Source organism: Perognathus longimembris, chromosome 4 (assembly GCF_023159225.1).
Source record: "Perognathus longimembris pacificus isolate PPM17 chromosome 4, ASM2315922v1, whole genome shotgun sequence".
In the NCBI taxonomy this organism is placed as follows: Eukaryota; Metazoa; Chordata; class Mammalia; order Rodentia; family Heteromyidae; genus Perognathus; species Perognathus longimembris.
Genome location: NC_063164.1, coordinates 79,365,587 through 79,381,756, shown reverse-complemented (window position 1 = coordinate 79,381,756; position 16,170 = coordinate 79,365,587). Strand labels below are relative to the sequence as shown.

Sequence of the window (16,170 nt, the reverse complement as noted above, 5' to 3'; positions counted from 1 at the left end):
GAGATTATTATAATAAAATACAAAAATAAAGTAAATTTCAACTGTAAAACCAATAATGTAATTTTAAAATAATATTGAGTTATATTACTACAGTTTCTTCTGTAATAATAATCAATCAACCAACATCATCTTTTAATTTATGTGATTCTTGATGTATGATACTGTCCTGAACATTTAGCATGATTATTTACCTAGCTTTTTACAACTGTAAAGCTTTCATTGTTAGCAGAAATCAGGTGTTTGAGAAACATGTTCTTGTGATGGGGAAATACTGTTTACTAAATCAGAGCACATGTGCTCTAATATGTTGATTCTCAATATTCCAGAGACATCTTATACAACCATTAAACTTCAAAATTTTTTGAGTATTTAGCTTTTTTATTGACATGACATAATTTGGACTAAGTATCTTTGTGTATTTTCTTTTTTTAAGTTATCTTTAAGTACTTGTGCAAATGAATTGGTATTCAACAAAGCAGTTTCTTAATGCAATGTATCCTGGTAAATATTGTCCCCTTATTCCTTGATTTCTTATTAAGATTTTATCTTAAATCTTTTAAAATTACTACATGAACTATGATGTATGTAAGATGCTAAACTCTTGCTGTTTTATTTTCTTTTCAGTGGCATAGTAATTTCTTAAATATAATGAAAGCAAATCCTATAAAAAGCACTTCATATTTGAATCATTATTCCTGCTTTTAAACTGGTAACCTTTCTGAGAAATTGTTTCAAATATGAAGAAAAATAGTTTCTTTTCTGAAGAATTGGGAAGGGAGTTTGGATTTTCCCAACACAAACAAGAGATAAACGTTAAAAAGTTAGAAGAACATTAACCATTTTACACTTATCACAAATGATCTCACTATGCCTATTAAATAATTCTATTATACATGAATTAAATTTTAATTGAAAACTAAACTTTCATCATTAAAATAAATATATTTTTGTATGTACTATCTTTAATACAAAATTAAATACAAAATTTTAAATGATCAGCAATGATAATATTGTTAGAAGATATTACAAAACATTTTGTCTACATCAGCTAGTCTTAATAAATGGCAGTGTTGTTTGCAGTAAAGGTTATAGTCTTACCTTTGGCTATGCAGGTATTATTCCTTTCCTGAAAATTCTGGTCACACACACATTTGTATGATCCTTCCATATTTATACATTGGTGGGCACATGTGCCAAACACCAAACATTCATTCATGTCTAGAAAAGAAGAGTTCAAAATAGTCACTGCATTGCATATGGAACTTTAACCTCACTGTACATCACTTTGACAATAAAGAAATGAAAGAAAATAAATAAAAAATTAAAAATAGCATCATCATAATTTCATCATCATTCCACTTTTCAGAACTTTTTGTACTGTAACTTTTATCCCTATAGGTGTTTAAAACTTTTCTCTTTCCATTTTCCAACCTGTGACTTACTGTGTTATGTTTTCTGGGTAATAATAACTTTTGCACAACAACTAAACTATAGATTTATCCTTTCAAGATTGCTGTCTAATCCATTTAAAGTCTTAAAATACCTATTCCAATTTCCCAATTGTTTCCATTGACTCATTCTGATTATCTGTCTTCATATCTTTGTGGATGTCCTTTGCTATTCTTAGTCATATAATGTCCTTGCATCCATTTACATACAGGATTTTTAATCCTCTATCAAAATTCACTAGAGTATATATGAATCAACAGTGCCTGACAAAATGTGTTCATTTTTATCACCACATACTATATGTCGGTAGAATATGAAGATGTAGTTTCATCACTGTCAAACTTCTGGGGTCATAGATATAAAAATGCTACTTAAGAATAAGAGTTTTTCCAGGTGTAGGTGGTTCAGACCTGTAATCCTAGCTACTCAGGAGGCTGAGTCCTGAGGATTGTGGTTCAAAGCCAGCCCAGGCAGGAAAGTAGCATGAGACTCTTAGGTCCAATTAACCACTCAAAAACTGGAAGTAGCTCAGAATGACAGAGTGTTAGATGTGAGCAAAAATAACTCAGGAACACCTCTTAGGCCTTGAGCTCAAGCCCTACCACCAAAAAAAAAAAAAAAAAAAAAAAAAGAGAGAGAGAGAGAGAGAGAAAGGAAAAGAATGAGAGACCGGAGAGAGGGAATAAGGGTTTTAATGAGATCATATGAACTAGACAAAAATCCCTAAGTCATCTGTAGATAAATACATATAAATCATACTCAGAGGCAGAATTTGGTAGCTAGATACTTGCCTCCATTTTTAAGGATTTAAAGCAGAGCTAGATTAATGTGAGCTAATAAAATGAATTATCTACCTTCTCTTCTTTCCCACTCTAGCTTTGTTTTGGTCTCACTTTTATTGCCTTTATATGTGAGAATTTTGCTTTAAATTAGAGAATTTTAGGATCAACACACTAATAACAACTGTCTTCTCTCTAACTCACAACCATGTCTGTGTAAAGTTGCCTACTGCAGAGAAAGAGATAAGGAAGATTAGTCCTCAAGGGCAGCCAGGGAAAAATGGGAGTGAGGCCTTATTTAAACCAGTAACCTGAGCTGATGTTTTCTACATGTAAGACCAGCTGGCTGGAAGCCATAGGTAGAAGGATCACAGTCCACAGAACAAACCAAGGAAAAATGTGAAATCCTATTGGAAAATAACAACAACAAAAAGGCTTGCAGTACAGCTCCAGTATCAGAATGTCTATCTGGTTCAACCATAGCACCACCAAAAGTGAAAACTAAAGAACAACAGGAGCAGTAAATAATGTTCTAGAAATAAGGACCCTCACATTGACAATTGTAAGTCAAAATTCAGGGTTTTCTGATTCTGTTGTAAGAAGAACTTAAGCATTTAAACAAAAATTTATTAGTTTGATGGAAAATTAAACAAGATACAGTAATTTGTTTATAGTTACCTTTAGTGCAGAATATCTTTACAATAGATACATATAATTGTAAGTATTTGTTTTATAGTACCTATAACTTTGAAGAGGTAGATATTTGCCACTATGATTTACCTTTGGTATAAATCAAATACACAGTTCAAAAAGACTATCAGTATTTCACATGCCGCTCTAACAGGCAATACCATCATTTTGTTCTCATCTCTATAATAAGGTCTTGACAATATTCCACATGATAGTTTGTAAAGAGGACTTAGCTATTTCATACATGCCTAACAATTGGAACAATGCTTTCCATTCAGAAACTGATAATATCTTTTGAAGTTTCTTCTTGCCATTATATTTTTTATGTATTTATTTATTTATTTTTGGTGAGGGAGGGTGATTCTGAAGTTTGAACTAAAAGCCTCACATAGGTACTCTACCACTGAGTCATGCTTCCAGTCCTGATTTTTACTGGTTATTATTTCTGAGATAGGATCTTACGTCCTGCCAAACATACTCACTGACCAAGATCTTCCTAAATTCATCTTCCTGTCATTGCTGAGGAGAGAGCACATGCCACTGCTTTCAGCTTACCCCCAATAAAATAGACTCTAATGGACATTTTGGCTTACTAGAACCATGCTAGAACCATGCTCCATCCATTCTCTGCCTCCCAAATAGCTAGCATTATAGTCATGAGCCATGTGTGCACAATCTTCTTCTTCTTTTCTTTTTTGTATTTCTTCACTTTAGTTATTTGTTTAATAACAATTTCTTTTTTGTAATTAAGGAAATACATATTTACTCAATGTTTTTTCTTATTTTTATTGTCAAACTGATGTACAGAGAGGTTACAGTTTCATACTTTAGGCATTGGATATATTTCTTGTACTGTTTGTTACCTCCTCTCTCATTACCCCCTCCCCCCTTTTACCTTTTCCCCCATGAGTTGTTCAGTTAATTTACACCAAACAGTTTTGCAAGTATTGCTTTTGTAGTCGTTTGTCTTTTTACCCTGTGTCTCTCGATTTTGGTATTCCCTTTCAGTTTCCTAGTTCTAATACCAGTATACATGGTTTATATTTGTATCTTATCTGAGTACCTTGAAAACAATTTCTTATGCTTTATTTTTAGACAAATAAAGTCACTATCAAATTGAGTAACAAAGTCTGATGTTTTCCCTACTTCTACACAAATTCAAAATTGCTTAACTTTATTGCAGATGAAAACTTAATTAGATTTTAGAACTTACTAATATGCAAGACAGCAATATTACACTCTGTATTCTAAGATATTTCAAATGAATAACATAATTCATTGTTATATTCATGGAATATAGTAACAAAATTATTGAAAACAGAAATTCTAAATTTAGTAAATCTCTACCATACAGGAAACAGACTCCACTTCCTCCAAATAAATTTTTTAAAAATGTAAAACAATGCTATTGGAACTAAACTCTTGACAGTTTATGTGTGCACATGTATTTGTGCATTTAAATATAAATAAGAGGAAAATGCATGAGAAAAATCATTTTTTCATTAATAGAGGTAACATGGTATCAGCTTTCTGTTTTGCGTAGTAAGTGGAGAAATAAAATGTAATTAATACAATGTAACTCAAAATGTTTATAAAAACCTGATTATAATTTATCATCTTTTGAATGAGTATAATAAATTTAGTTTTTTTTATGTTGACTGACACAATGTAATTGTGGGTATGTGTGTGTGTGTGTGTGTGTGTGTGTGTGTGTGTTCTAATGTGCAAGCATGTACACTGGTCCTGATGCTTGAACTCAGAGCTTGGGTAATGTCCCTAAGCTTTTTTTGCTCAAAGATATCACTCTAATACTTGAGCCATTGCTCACTTCCAGCTTTTTGCTAGTTAATTGAAGATAAGGGTCTCATGAACTTTTTGCCTTGCTTGTGTATTGGCTTCAAATTGTGATGCTCAGATATGAGCCTCATGGATTTGCAGGCTGAGCCACTAGTGCCTGGCCACAATAAAATATTATTCGTGCTGCTGGTCAGGCTTCAACTCAGGCCTAGGCACTGTCCCTCAGCTATTTCGTTCAATGCCAGTTTTCCAACATGTGAGCCGAATTTTTGGCTTTGGGGATGCTTAATTGGAGATCAGAGTCTCATAGCTTTCTTTTCTGGGTTAGTTTCCAACCAGGATCCTCATATCTCAACCCCTTAAGTAGCTAGGTTTACAGACCACTAGCACCTGATGACAGTGTAATATTTCAACTGAAGAGGATCATAAAGAGATAGCATAGCTACAAGAAAATGTATTTACCCTGGATAAGCCAGAAAAAATTTTAGATTCAGGGTTTAAACACAATAATATCTAAATGTGAATACAAGATCAGTTTTATCCAGTAAACTTGAAGAACATACACTCAGGTCTATAATCTGTGGTTTTGAAGTTAAACCCCAGATATTAAAAAAATTAACATATATGTATGTATGTGTATATATATATATATATATATAATGAACTGTGAGTTTCTGTCCATCCTTCACCGAGCACTATGAAAGAAACTCACAAACATACTGACTTTGAATTCTTTTAAACACACTACATTATGCAGGAATATCTAAAATATAGTGTTGGGACACAAGCTCATAATTTTCTACATGCTAATTACTTGTTATAGCATTGGAAATAGCACACACAAGAGAAATACAGCACCATAAACATACTCTTTCATGAAGTGAGTCTAATTCTGCAATAGTTCCTGAAGCAGCAATTTCGTTATTTTCATTTCAAAACAAAACTTTCAGAGTACAATTGAAATTCCTGCAGGTCTGAATTTGCTATAGAAAAGCATTTTGTAGTATTAGAGAGGTAACTTTAGCTGTGCAAACAAACAGGCTCTTGACCCCAGAGACTCTCCCTCTCTTAAGTGAAATGGTATCCCACAGACACACAGCATTTTGATGAAAATCAATCTGCTGTCATCTTGCAATTTAGCAGCCTTGGGAGTCCTTTATAACTCAAAGATTTAAGAGCAAGCTGTTGAGGAAATGTGCTCTACCTTCACACTGTCTGTTTTTCATGTTTCTCTGAAATCCAGGCTTACAGCGACAGAAAACAGATGTTTTTATTTGATGACAATATGCATCATCTCCACATGGCTTCACATTATCTTCACAGGTGTATTCACTGGGAGCTAGAATTTAAAAATATAATCAAAACTCATATAAGTTGGATTCCTGAAGTGGAAGTCATATTTTTAATTCTGAATCATATTTAATTATTAAATGGATAATTATTTTTACAAATACTTTTTAGCCTTTATTTTGTGTAAAGGTATAGAAATATAAACTAAACTTGTTAGCCATAAATATAATTTAGAACAAGCTTCAGCCTGAAACTGGTATATTTACAGCCATTGTCAGGCTCCAGTGCTTTGTAAAAGAAAGTAATGAGTCAATGATTCTAATGATAAGCTATCTTTACAATGGTATGATTTATGAGCAAATCCTTTTTTTAGGAGCTACCTGGATATATGTTCATTCAGTATTAACCTACATATATACACTAGTGAATGTAATCAAAAGGACTACCACATTAATAAAACCAAAAGTTTAAATTAGCAGTTTGTTAAAACATTCATCTTAGGACACAAATGTGAAGTCACACTTGAGTGTACAAAATTCTCCCAGGTTTATGAGCTGCAATGATGTAAAGAGAGAATAAGAGCTTTATGTCATTTCCCGAAAAGTAGACAAAATTTCCTTGCTTTATCTTCCATCCAGGACAACATTTTAGAGCTCATATATCTGAACATGATATAATTATAGGTACCATTTTATTACTTCAAAATTACTTGAACAGATAAAATTTTTGAGAAATGAGCACTAATTTTTTTTTAGAATTGTATCATTTTAACCCTCACCAGTTCCTAAATATTTCATAATTAAAATGTGGCAGGAATGACCCTCTGATAGATAGGTACACATGACTGTGTTTGGGTTGTATTTCTTATGTTAGTCAGGGAGGAATAATTCAGATGAGTAATTGAGAAAAAGTAAGTAACAAAATAGGAAATACTTTGTGACATTCTTAAATGTCTGAATTCAGTCATAAGTGTTTGACATTCCTGAGGATAGAATATCAAGTGCCAAGCATTAATTTGGAATGTTGTCACAAAATTTCTAGTAAGTATCATAGCATGCTAAAGAAAATGACATATTCTTTTAAAATACCAATGGATTAGAAGTTTTAACCAACGAGTAAAGTATTAACTCCTTTGTCATCATTATATCACTCACTGTAAAACTCAAAAATATGAATTCTACCTTTGTTTAAATAAAACTACTAATGGATACAGGTGCTTTCCTGCTATGAAAGTCTGAATTTAAATATTCCATTCTCATCTTCAGCTCTAAAAAGGAATTTCATTACAGAGTCTGCCTCAACCACTTTATGTTTGCTGAACATGTGGTACTCTAGGCACTTTGCTTTGGTAAAGAGCCCAAATTAAGCATCTTATAAAAGAGCAAACTTTCCTTGAAGTAATTTGATAGATATAGCCATGTATAAGTGTCAGTTGGGCTGGTACGAGTCCATAGGTGTTTAACAGGGACCAAACTCACTCATTTTGCAGCTCTGCTCATCAGAACCATCTCCACAGTCATCGAGTCCATCACACTGCAAGTCTGTGGTGATACATTTCTTGTTATTGCAAGCGAACTCATCCTTCCTACAGGGCCTTGCCTTAGACATAAGCTTACCTATAAAGTCAGTGGAAAAAGGTCATAATTATATTACAGAATCAAAACTAATGTATAGAACAAATTATATGTTCAAAATTTTACTAAATGCTATGAACATCATGAGAATACTAAGCATTCTGTAAGTACTGGAGTTAAATGAAAGACATTTTTTAAATTGTAGGATGTTTTTAAAAGTACTTTGTGCTTTTGTAAATAACAGCACATGCATGGGGATATTCTTGAATTGATAGAAACAGACGCAAAGGAGTTCAGATTAAGTTTCATCTCAAAATTACGTAAATAAAACCTTTAGTTTAGAAGATTTCAAACCTCTGAATTCTGGAAATGGAATTGTGTACACCTACAATCTATGTAAGTGGCCAACCCTCTACCAAATATTTTAATAAGGAACATCTTTAGACAAAGTTGTTTTGTTTATGGTATTAGTAGATTCTGGAATAAAGTGTTTTTGTAGGGATTCTGGCTAAAGCCACAATCCTCTGCTATGCAAATGAAATCTTAGATTATTTATATGCACTGTCAGAAGATCAAGTGCCTGAAAGCAATGTATTCAGATAAGCCAGATGGAATTTTTTCCATTAGTTTAATCTTTCAAATCACTCTCCTATCTTACATTTACTACTAAATCAATTATTTCTCATTAGACAGATTTACCACTGCAGTGATCTTCATCTGAGCTATCCCCACAGTCATCAATCCCATTACACTTTTTCTCAGATTGCAAGCAGATTCTATTGTTTTGACATCTGTGAGGTCTTGTGGGTGGGCAAGGAAATTTGACTGGAAGAAAAGAAAAAGGAAAATACAAAACAAACAGAGCAGTTCCTTTGGATGTGGTGACTTATGAAGAACACATTTTGTTTTTTTAAATTCATAATTCAGCTACTATAAATAACTTTTATTGTGAAAAATGCCTGCTTGTGGATACTAGAAAATGCGATGAATGAAGCTTATGGATAAATTTATTCATATTAGCAGCAGAAATGAGCACAGCTGAAGATATTGAAGGAAAAGAAGGAAAGAGGAAGCCAAATGTCTTGGTTTCATTTCCAGATGCATCATCTTTGCTGATTTGCTTGGTGCATCAAATTATTCGACATGGCAACAAGTCAGCTATCACAAAGAACAATTTCACAGAGCACAGAGACTAAACAAGTACATATGTCAGGTCTCAAATTAAAAATAGTCCACTTAGTGGGAAAAAATGTTCCAACAATATTGTGACTGGGTTCTTATTATCTGTCTAAAAGAATGTTTAGATATATACTTAAAGCACATATAATATTATTATTTATATATAATTAATATAATATAATATTTATAACAAATATTATACAATTACATAATATCAGAAAATATATTATTTATTCATTTTGTGCATGCATATGTATGTATGTTCCCTCCTATCATGACATAGTCTGCAGACTTCGCTACCAAAGCAGGTATAATTTTTATTTATTTTTACAGATGGAAATCTCTTTTTTTGTTAGTTAAATAACTATATACATACACTTAAATTTTTCAGTTAGTCTCAAATATGGTAAATAATTTATAAGCTACTATATCTTGAAGACTTTCCATTCTTGATTAAGTTCTGAAATATCAGATTGGATTGTAGAACATAATCTGAGGAAATTCAAGTTCAAAAATTTCACCTTTCAATCCTTTTCTATTTCTGTCTGACCCTTTCTTCCCAAACATGAAATTAGTTTCATTTCTTTAGTTCAGTTAGTGATACTTTCTAGGAAAAAAGACAAGAGTTATTCTAAATCCATCCTTATCATCATCTTAAGCTCAAAGAAGTCACCACCTCCTCTTGATATTGTGCAAACACATACTTTCTGTTCATAGCTAGCAGATATAACCATGGTCCTTCCTCTCTTTGTTTTCTCTTACCATATGTTTAACCACTGTGGTCTTCAAGAAACCACACACGTAAAAAAAATTAGCCTAACAAACTTATCACTTCAACAGAAATTTGTAACCTTCATTATATAATTTGGGACAGTTTATTTAGCTTATAAGCTTTTCATTAGCTTCTCCTTACTGCTTGATAACTATAGAACTTTTAATCATCTTTGTAGTGTACTTTAGAAGAATTCCCTTAGACAGACCTCACTTTTTGCCTGTTTATATTTAATTAGCCAAAACCTCATTCTTTGTCCAAGTGTACGCCTTCCTTTTTGGGTCTCTTACAGATGATATATTTTAATTTGCTTCAATCCTATCCTAACTTGCGTTTGAAAGTAATTAAGATTCTTACAAATTTAAGAACATGATGGTCAGATGTCCACAATATATGCAAAAATCTGAACAAATATTATTTTGGGGTTCAGATAGTTGATCATACCTGTATCTCAATGCAGTTTTCTCCATTGAAATTTATTCTTGCATCCTAGATTATTTTAGTCTTTTATAGGTTTGTTTTTGTTTTTGTTTTTTTCCCCAGAGCTGAGGCCCGAACTGTGGACCTTTTGCAAGGCAGGCGCTGTTCGCTCTTTGGCTGAGCTAAATCCCCAGCCCCCCCTGGATTACTTTAGTATTCACATAACCACACCAAGAAATATCTGGGAGTCTTAGTTGAGATTATTTACAATCAAATTTCTTTTGAATTAATCTACAAATATGTGTACTCTCTATGAAGGTTAAGGGCATTGGGTGCTTGGATGTATTTAAAATAGAATTATCTTCATGATGCAGCCAACAATACTTCTGTTTGCGGCAGATAAGAACATTAACCTAACCGTCACACATGACCGCATGTACTACTGTTTCCCACAAAAGTCTCAAATTTTGACCAATCCTCTAATGTTTCAAGATTGCAATTTAAAAAGTCTCTTTATAAACCTCCTTCCACCCTGTCATGAACACTAGTCCATTGCTATGTCCACTTTTTACTCTTCACTTTTTGTCTTTACTTGCATCCCTGATGCTATTTGTTAGTTTATACCATAATGAATACTGCTCTGAGTACCCTTCCAGAAGCCCACGTTTCTCCCTCTTCCCCCACCCCCGATTTTTCCCCTTCTCTTTTGATTTTTGTCTAATAAAACCCCAAATTCAGATGTATAAAACCATCCACCCTCCCAGTGTCTGTAACTGGAAATCCCAAGAAGATGAGCAAGCTGAAAACCCTGTCAGTATTGGCTGGTATGCTTACTATCAGTACTATTCGGAAAGCTTAAATACTTCTACCTTCTGCAATAAGGATCCATATATGCATCCTTCCTAAAACTCCTCAGATCACACAGGGAAATTCTAAACATGGAAAAATTCCTAAAACTCTTAACAATTCTCAAATAAACATATCTATACATCATCTATCAACTTGTTTCACTTTTTTGTCTTTGTGCGTGCAAGCGCGACTGTATGTTCGTGTGCTCACGCGCACGTGTGCTCACGCGCGCCATTCCTGGGGTTTGAACTCAGGGCCCAGAAACTGACCCTAAGCTATTTTACTCAAGGCTTGTGCTCTACCAGTTGAGTTACAGAATTAGGTCTGGCTTTTCAGTAGTTAATTGGAGGTAAGTGTCAGCCTTAGGGACACTCTTGCCTAGGATAGCTTCGAACAGCAATGACCAGATCTCAGCCTCCAGCCAAATTAGGATTAGAGGAATGAGCAACTGCCTCCATGCATGTCTCACTGTTTTTAGTAAAAGTAGAGAATTACTAACTCTTATTCTAAAGTAATTCTCCCAACTGGTCTGAAACTTACTTGTCCTCTCTCCTCTGGAATAAACTCTTCTTTCATGAAATATTTATTAATTTTGAGTCTTTTTTGCCAACCACTCTAAATTTCTTTCACTTTTTAAAATAATCCCTTTGCGATCACCTGTCAGATTTTCGTCCGACAGCTCATATTCATGATATGTAGTGATTCTCAATATTCTCACATAAACTCCTCCTGGTTTTATGATTCACTTCTATCTTTTATAATCTTTAAAACTCCATGTAATGTTGTACCATATTTATTCTATTTATAAAATTTATAGTATTAACCATCTCTTTTCTTTAAGGTCATGAGCCAAAGTTATAAGACCTGATTGACATCTTCACTTGAAATTCTCCAAAATATATTTTCAGCCAGTCAGCATTCTATACTTAGAAAACTTATTTTTCCTAAATTCCTCTTCTATACAGATGTACAAACAAAAGCACCCTACTCTGTCTACATTAAGCAGTGGTTTGCTGTGCCTTTTCCTCTTTTTTTTAAAAAAAATATTATGTCATACTCCAGAATTCCTCTGACTTATTTGCCCATTATACATCCCTCTACTGAGTGAAATGTAAGTACATTTTTTCTCATTTACCAAGATATAACAAAATCCTTAGGTTAATACTTTCATAAATTACCATGAATTTTTTTCTTCATAAAATGTATCATATTTTTAATAATATAATTTTTGTTATTATTAACCCTGTGAAATCAGACTGCACATCTGTTTTTTCAACACTATATCAAAAAAGCAACCATATTTTCTAGTTTAGCCAATATTTATTGAGCAAATTATTGATACCATACTGCCATTTGGCTCAGATTCGAAGACCTATTTAGTTACCCTATTTAGTGTGATATCTACTCCTTTTTGTTGGTTCTCTCATTGCTTGATAAAATGTATGGAAATTATCTTTATTTATCAAACCAAAATAAGACTTCCTCCTCAAAAATGACTACAGGACCCCAGCGCTGGTGGCTCACAACTGTAATTCTAACTACTCAGGAGGCCGAGATCTGAGGATCACAGTTCAAAGCCAGCCTAGGCAGGAAAGTCCATGAGACTCTTATCACCCAATTAACAACCAGAAAATTGAAAATAGCACTTTAGCTCGAGTGGTATAGTGCTAGCCTTAAGCTGAAGAGTTCAGGCACAGTGCCCAGGCCCAGAGTTCAAGCCCTATGACCAGCCCCCTCCCCCAAAATAAAAAGACTATGGGTTATCTGTTGATTATGTCAATTACTTAGCACAACCTGGGAATAAAAGCTTGACTTACTTTTAGTACTGGTGATTGAGTGATACAGAGGGATGACCAGAGAGAGAGCTTACAAGGTTTACCAGTTGTGCCATGAGCAGAGCTCCTGAACATAAATTTCTATACTAGCAATGGGTCTAGTATGGTGTGGCAATAGAATCTTACAGTAGTAATTACCAAAGATTCCTAACCCATCCAGAGGTTTTCTCGTCAGGTGGAATAATGAACAGATTAGAAAATTTATGGTTTATAAAAATGTAGTGTTATTGGTATTAATGAATATATTTTAATATTTGATACATTGTGAGCAGGGAAATATAATGTCTGATGATATTCAATATTGTGCAAAAATTAACCTCATACTTCATCACTTGTACCTACAGAAAATATTACCAATGATTTTGTCTTTTTCTTCTTAAATCCCTTAACAAAATAGAAACAAGGTTGTTTGATATTGTATCAAAATATGTTGTCTTAATTTTAAGTACAAAAGCATATGTATCTATCTATAGATATAGGTATCTCTCCAAAACGTATTTTCATTAATTTATTTCATATGCTACTTATTTACATTATGAAATGGTTTTATCTTTTATATACTGGCATACCTGGGACTTAAAAGCAAGGTCTAGGCACAGTCCCTGAGCTTTTTTGCTCAAGGCTAGCACTCTACCATGTAAGCCACAGATCTGCTTCTGACCTTTTTGGTGTTTAATTGGAAAAAAAGTCTCATGGATTTTCCTGGCTGGGAAGAATTCAAATCACAGTCTACAGATTTCAACTTTCTGCGTCATTAGGATTACAGGCATGAGCCACTGGCACCTGGCTGGCACTATCAAGTTTTAAATTAAGAATAAAACTATATTCCTTGCTGAGATTATTCAAAAAGAATGAAGACTACAAACAAGTTTATATAAGTATGAGAAATCTTCTATTTTATTATTCTCAAACTGCACATTTTTATTGAACAAATACACCCTTAACAATCTTCAGCTACATCAAGAGTAAGCGATATAACTATTTTGATAAAGATTTTCAGGTTCAATATTAACTAAGGTTTAGTCTGCCTAAGGTTTTTAATTTTATGTAAATAATATAAAAGAATACGTATGTGTCTCTCTATCTACCTGTCTATGATATATCTGTCCTATCTATATACATACCTATACTTATTTATGTATAATTCCTATGACAAACTAAAGTTTAATGAGTTAGTTGTGGCAGCTTTTTATCTTATTGTTGATATTATTTCTATTTATCAGTTAAAACCTCATTTCAGTATTAAATAATATTTTATATGTATTAAATTCAATTCATAATGTCAACTCATTTTAAATCTCCCAAACAAGTATATAATTTATCTTTGGATAGTGATGACTCCTGCTAGTTTAGATCTAGGACACTTTCTATAAAGTCATAAACTTTAAACAAGATAATTTCTGTACCTGAACAAAAGCTGTTTTCGGGTTCTATTTTATCCAATTAACTCTGGATCATAAAATGCATGGTTTAGTTAACATGCTATTGATCTGCTCTAGTGCTTTAGATCACCAGATGGAATTACCTTCTAGAGCAACATGAAAAGACTTACCACACATCTCAGGGGCTTCATCAGAGTTGTCTCCACAGTCATCTTCACCATCACACACCCAAAACTGTAGTTTGCAAAGGGAATTATTGCAAAGGAATTCATCAGCTCTGCATATATTTCCTCCTTCATTTTAAGACAGAAAAAAAGAGACCATTAGTAACAATAGAAAATAGAAAACACATTTCTCTACTTTTCTTGCTTTTTAATGTTAGTTTCCAGCAGAATATTAAGAACAAATAACATGACATTTGTATTCATTTAAGACTACATACAGTTTATTATTTAAAACATTCTGATGCTATTTATACTATTTTCATAAACATTTTGTTTAGCATGTAGTGAAAGATATCAGAAGATTTCCTAAATCTAAGTTATCTCCCACTTTATATACCTTTATGGTAAAGAGTACAAAGAAATTCATTTTAAGTTTCATTTTTATTAAAATTGTCTTTTTTTCTTTATTACTTCAAATTTCTGCACTTATTTTTATTATCTTTAAATGATTACAGAAAAGAGTTTTAATCAACATCTCAAATGGTGTGTACAATTCACACTGATCAGTTTTACTTCCTTCATCACTCCTTTCCATGAAGTCAAAGCTCAATTGGTAAAACATCACTATGAATGAGAGAGCCAAACAACTGCAATAGTCCTTGAGCTCGAGTTCCATTATGAGCACAAAATATTATATCTGCATCTTTGTATATTTTTGTATGTATGTATGCATCTACGTATGTATGTACGTATCTACTTATCTTCATATGGTTACAAAAGAACAACTTCTATAAAGTAATTTATAAACTTGTATTTGCAAATGGCATCTGGGGAAAGCAAGTGTCATTTAGAACGAAGATAAATACAATTCATTGCACAGAAGATGTTGAAATAAAGCTTGTTATCTTTATTATTGCTATGAGTTAGAAAGCATGGCCATTAAGTAGGAGACAGAGATGGCTTTTGACAGAGTTGAGAAACTCAACTTAAAAAAATGAAATATTATAATGGTAGTGAGAGAGGAATAGGGATAGATAGCTGGATTCTCTAAATATTGGAATAATAGCAAAGCTGTGACTAAGAAGCTATTTATAGAGATGGTATTATTACTACTGGTAAGGTTTTCATTAAAAAAAATAAAACTGGTAGAACTTGCATTGGAATCTGTTTGCTGCCGAAGTCATAAGAATAGACAAAGGCATATCTTTGGTAAGAATACTCAAAGGGCTGTCACCATGTGAGACTTCTGACAGCCCACATTTGTCTTGGGTACACTGCTTTCAAATCCCTGAAATCCTGACCTCTAAAATGATACAACCAGAAAAACCCTCAAATACCCAAACCTACAGAAGAAAATATATTGCCAGCTAATAATTCATTTTCCCCAAATACTACAAAAAATAACATACAAAATATTTAGTATTAAGAAAACTAAAGTCACAGGTATCCATTTGGAGTGAGGGATGACTTAATTCAATATCAAAATTGGTAGATCATAAATGAAAATAATTCAAGTTCTAACGACTCAAGTGTTCCGTTTTACAATGGTTTAAATTCAAACAGAATCTGTGAACTCTTGACCTACTCTGAGTATTTGAGAAAATTCTTTTTGTAGCAAATCATTCTTGTTAACAGGAAAATATGAGCTCCCTAAGGTATTTCTTTAGATAACATTATAATTTTCTAGGTAAGAGGGTTAGATGCCACATTTTATTAAGAAGAGAAATATAAATTAAATTATAATTGTTACAGAAAGGCAAAGGTTTGACGATAACCTACTAAAGATTTAATGTCATGTTTGAAAGAATTTGAATTTCAAAAAAGGTATCTCAGGGCGACTATGAAATCCTGAGTCTAATGTTGCAAGTTTTATTTTGAAATGTCATGAAGCAACATTAACAACAGGAAAAAGGTGTAATTTAAAGATACTTGATGGATTAAAGTTCCAGTTTCCTAGCCATGTTCTTCATGAGCTCAACATGATGTTATT

General features: G+C 32.8%; 1 protein-coding gene across 1 annotated transcript in view; it reads right to left on the bottom strand.

Annotated features, from left to right (window-relative positions):
• Lrp1b (LDL receptor related protein 1B) overlaps positions 1-16,170 on the bottom strand; it is a 1,711,024-nt gene that overhangs the window by 120,031 nt on the left and 1,574,823 nt on the right. Inside the window, exons 72-76 of the mRNA XM_048345540.1 lie at positions 14,187-14,309; positions 8,279-8,404; positions 7,484-7,621; positions 5,920-6,054; positions 1,099-1,218 (exon numbers count right to left, since the gene is read on the bottom strand). Coding sequence (XP_048201497.1) covers positions 1,099-1,218; positions 5,920-6,054; positions 7,484-7,621; positions 8,279-8,404; positions 14,187-14,309 — 642 coding nt within the window. The remainder of the gene's footprint in view (positions 1-1,098; positions 1,219-5,919; positions 6,055-7,483; positions 7,622-8,278; positions 8,405-14,186; positions 14,310-16,170) is intronic.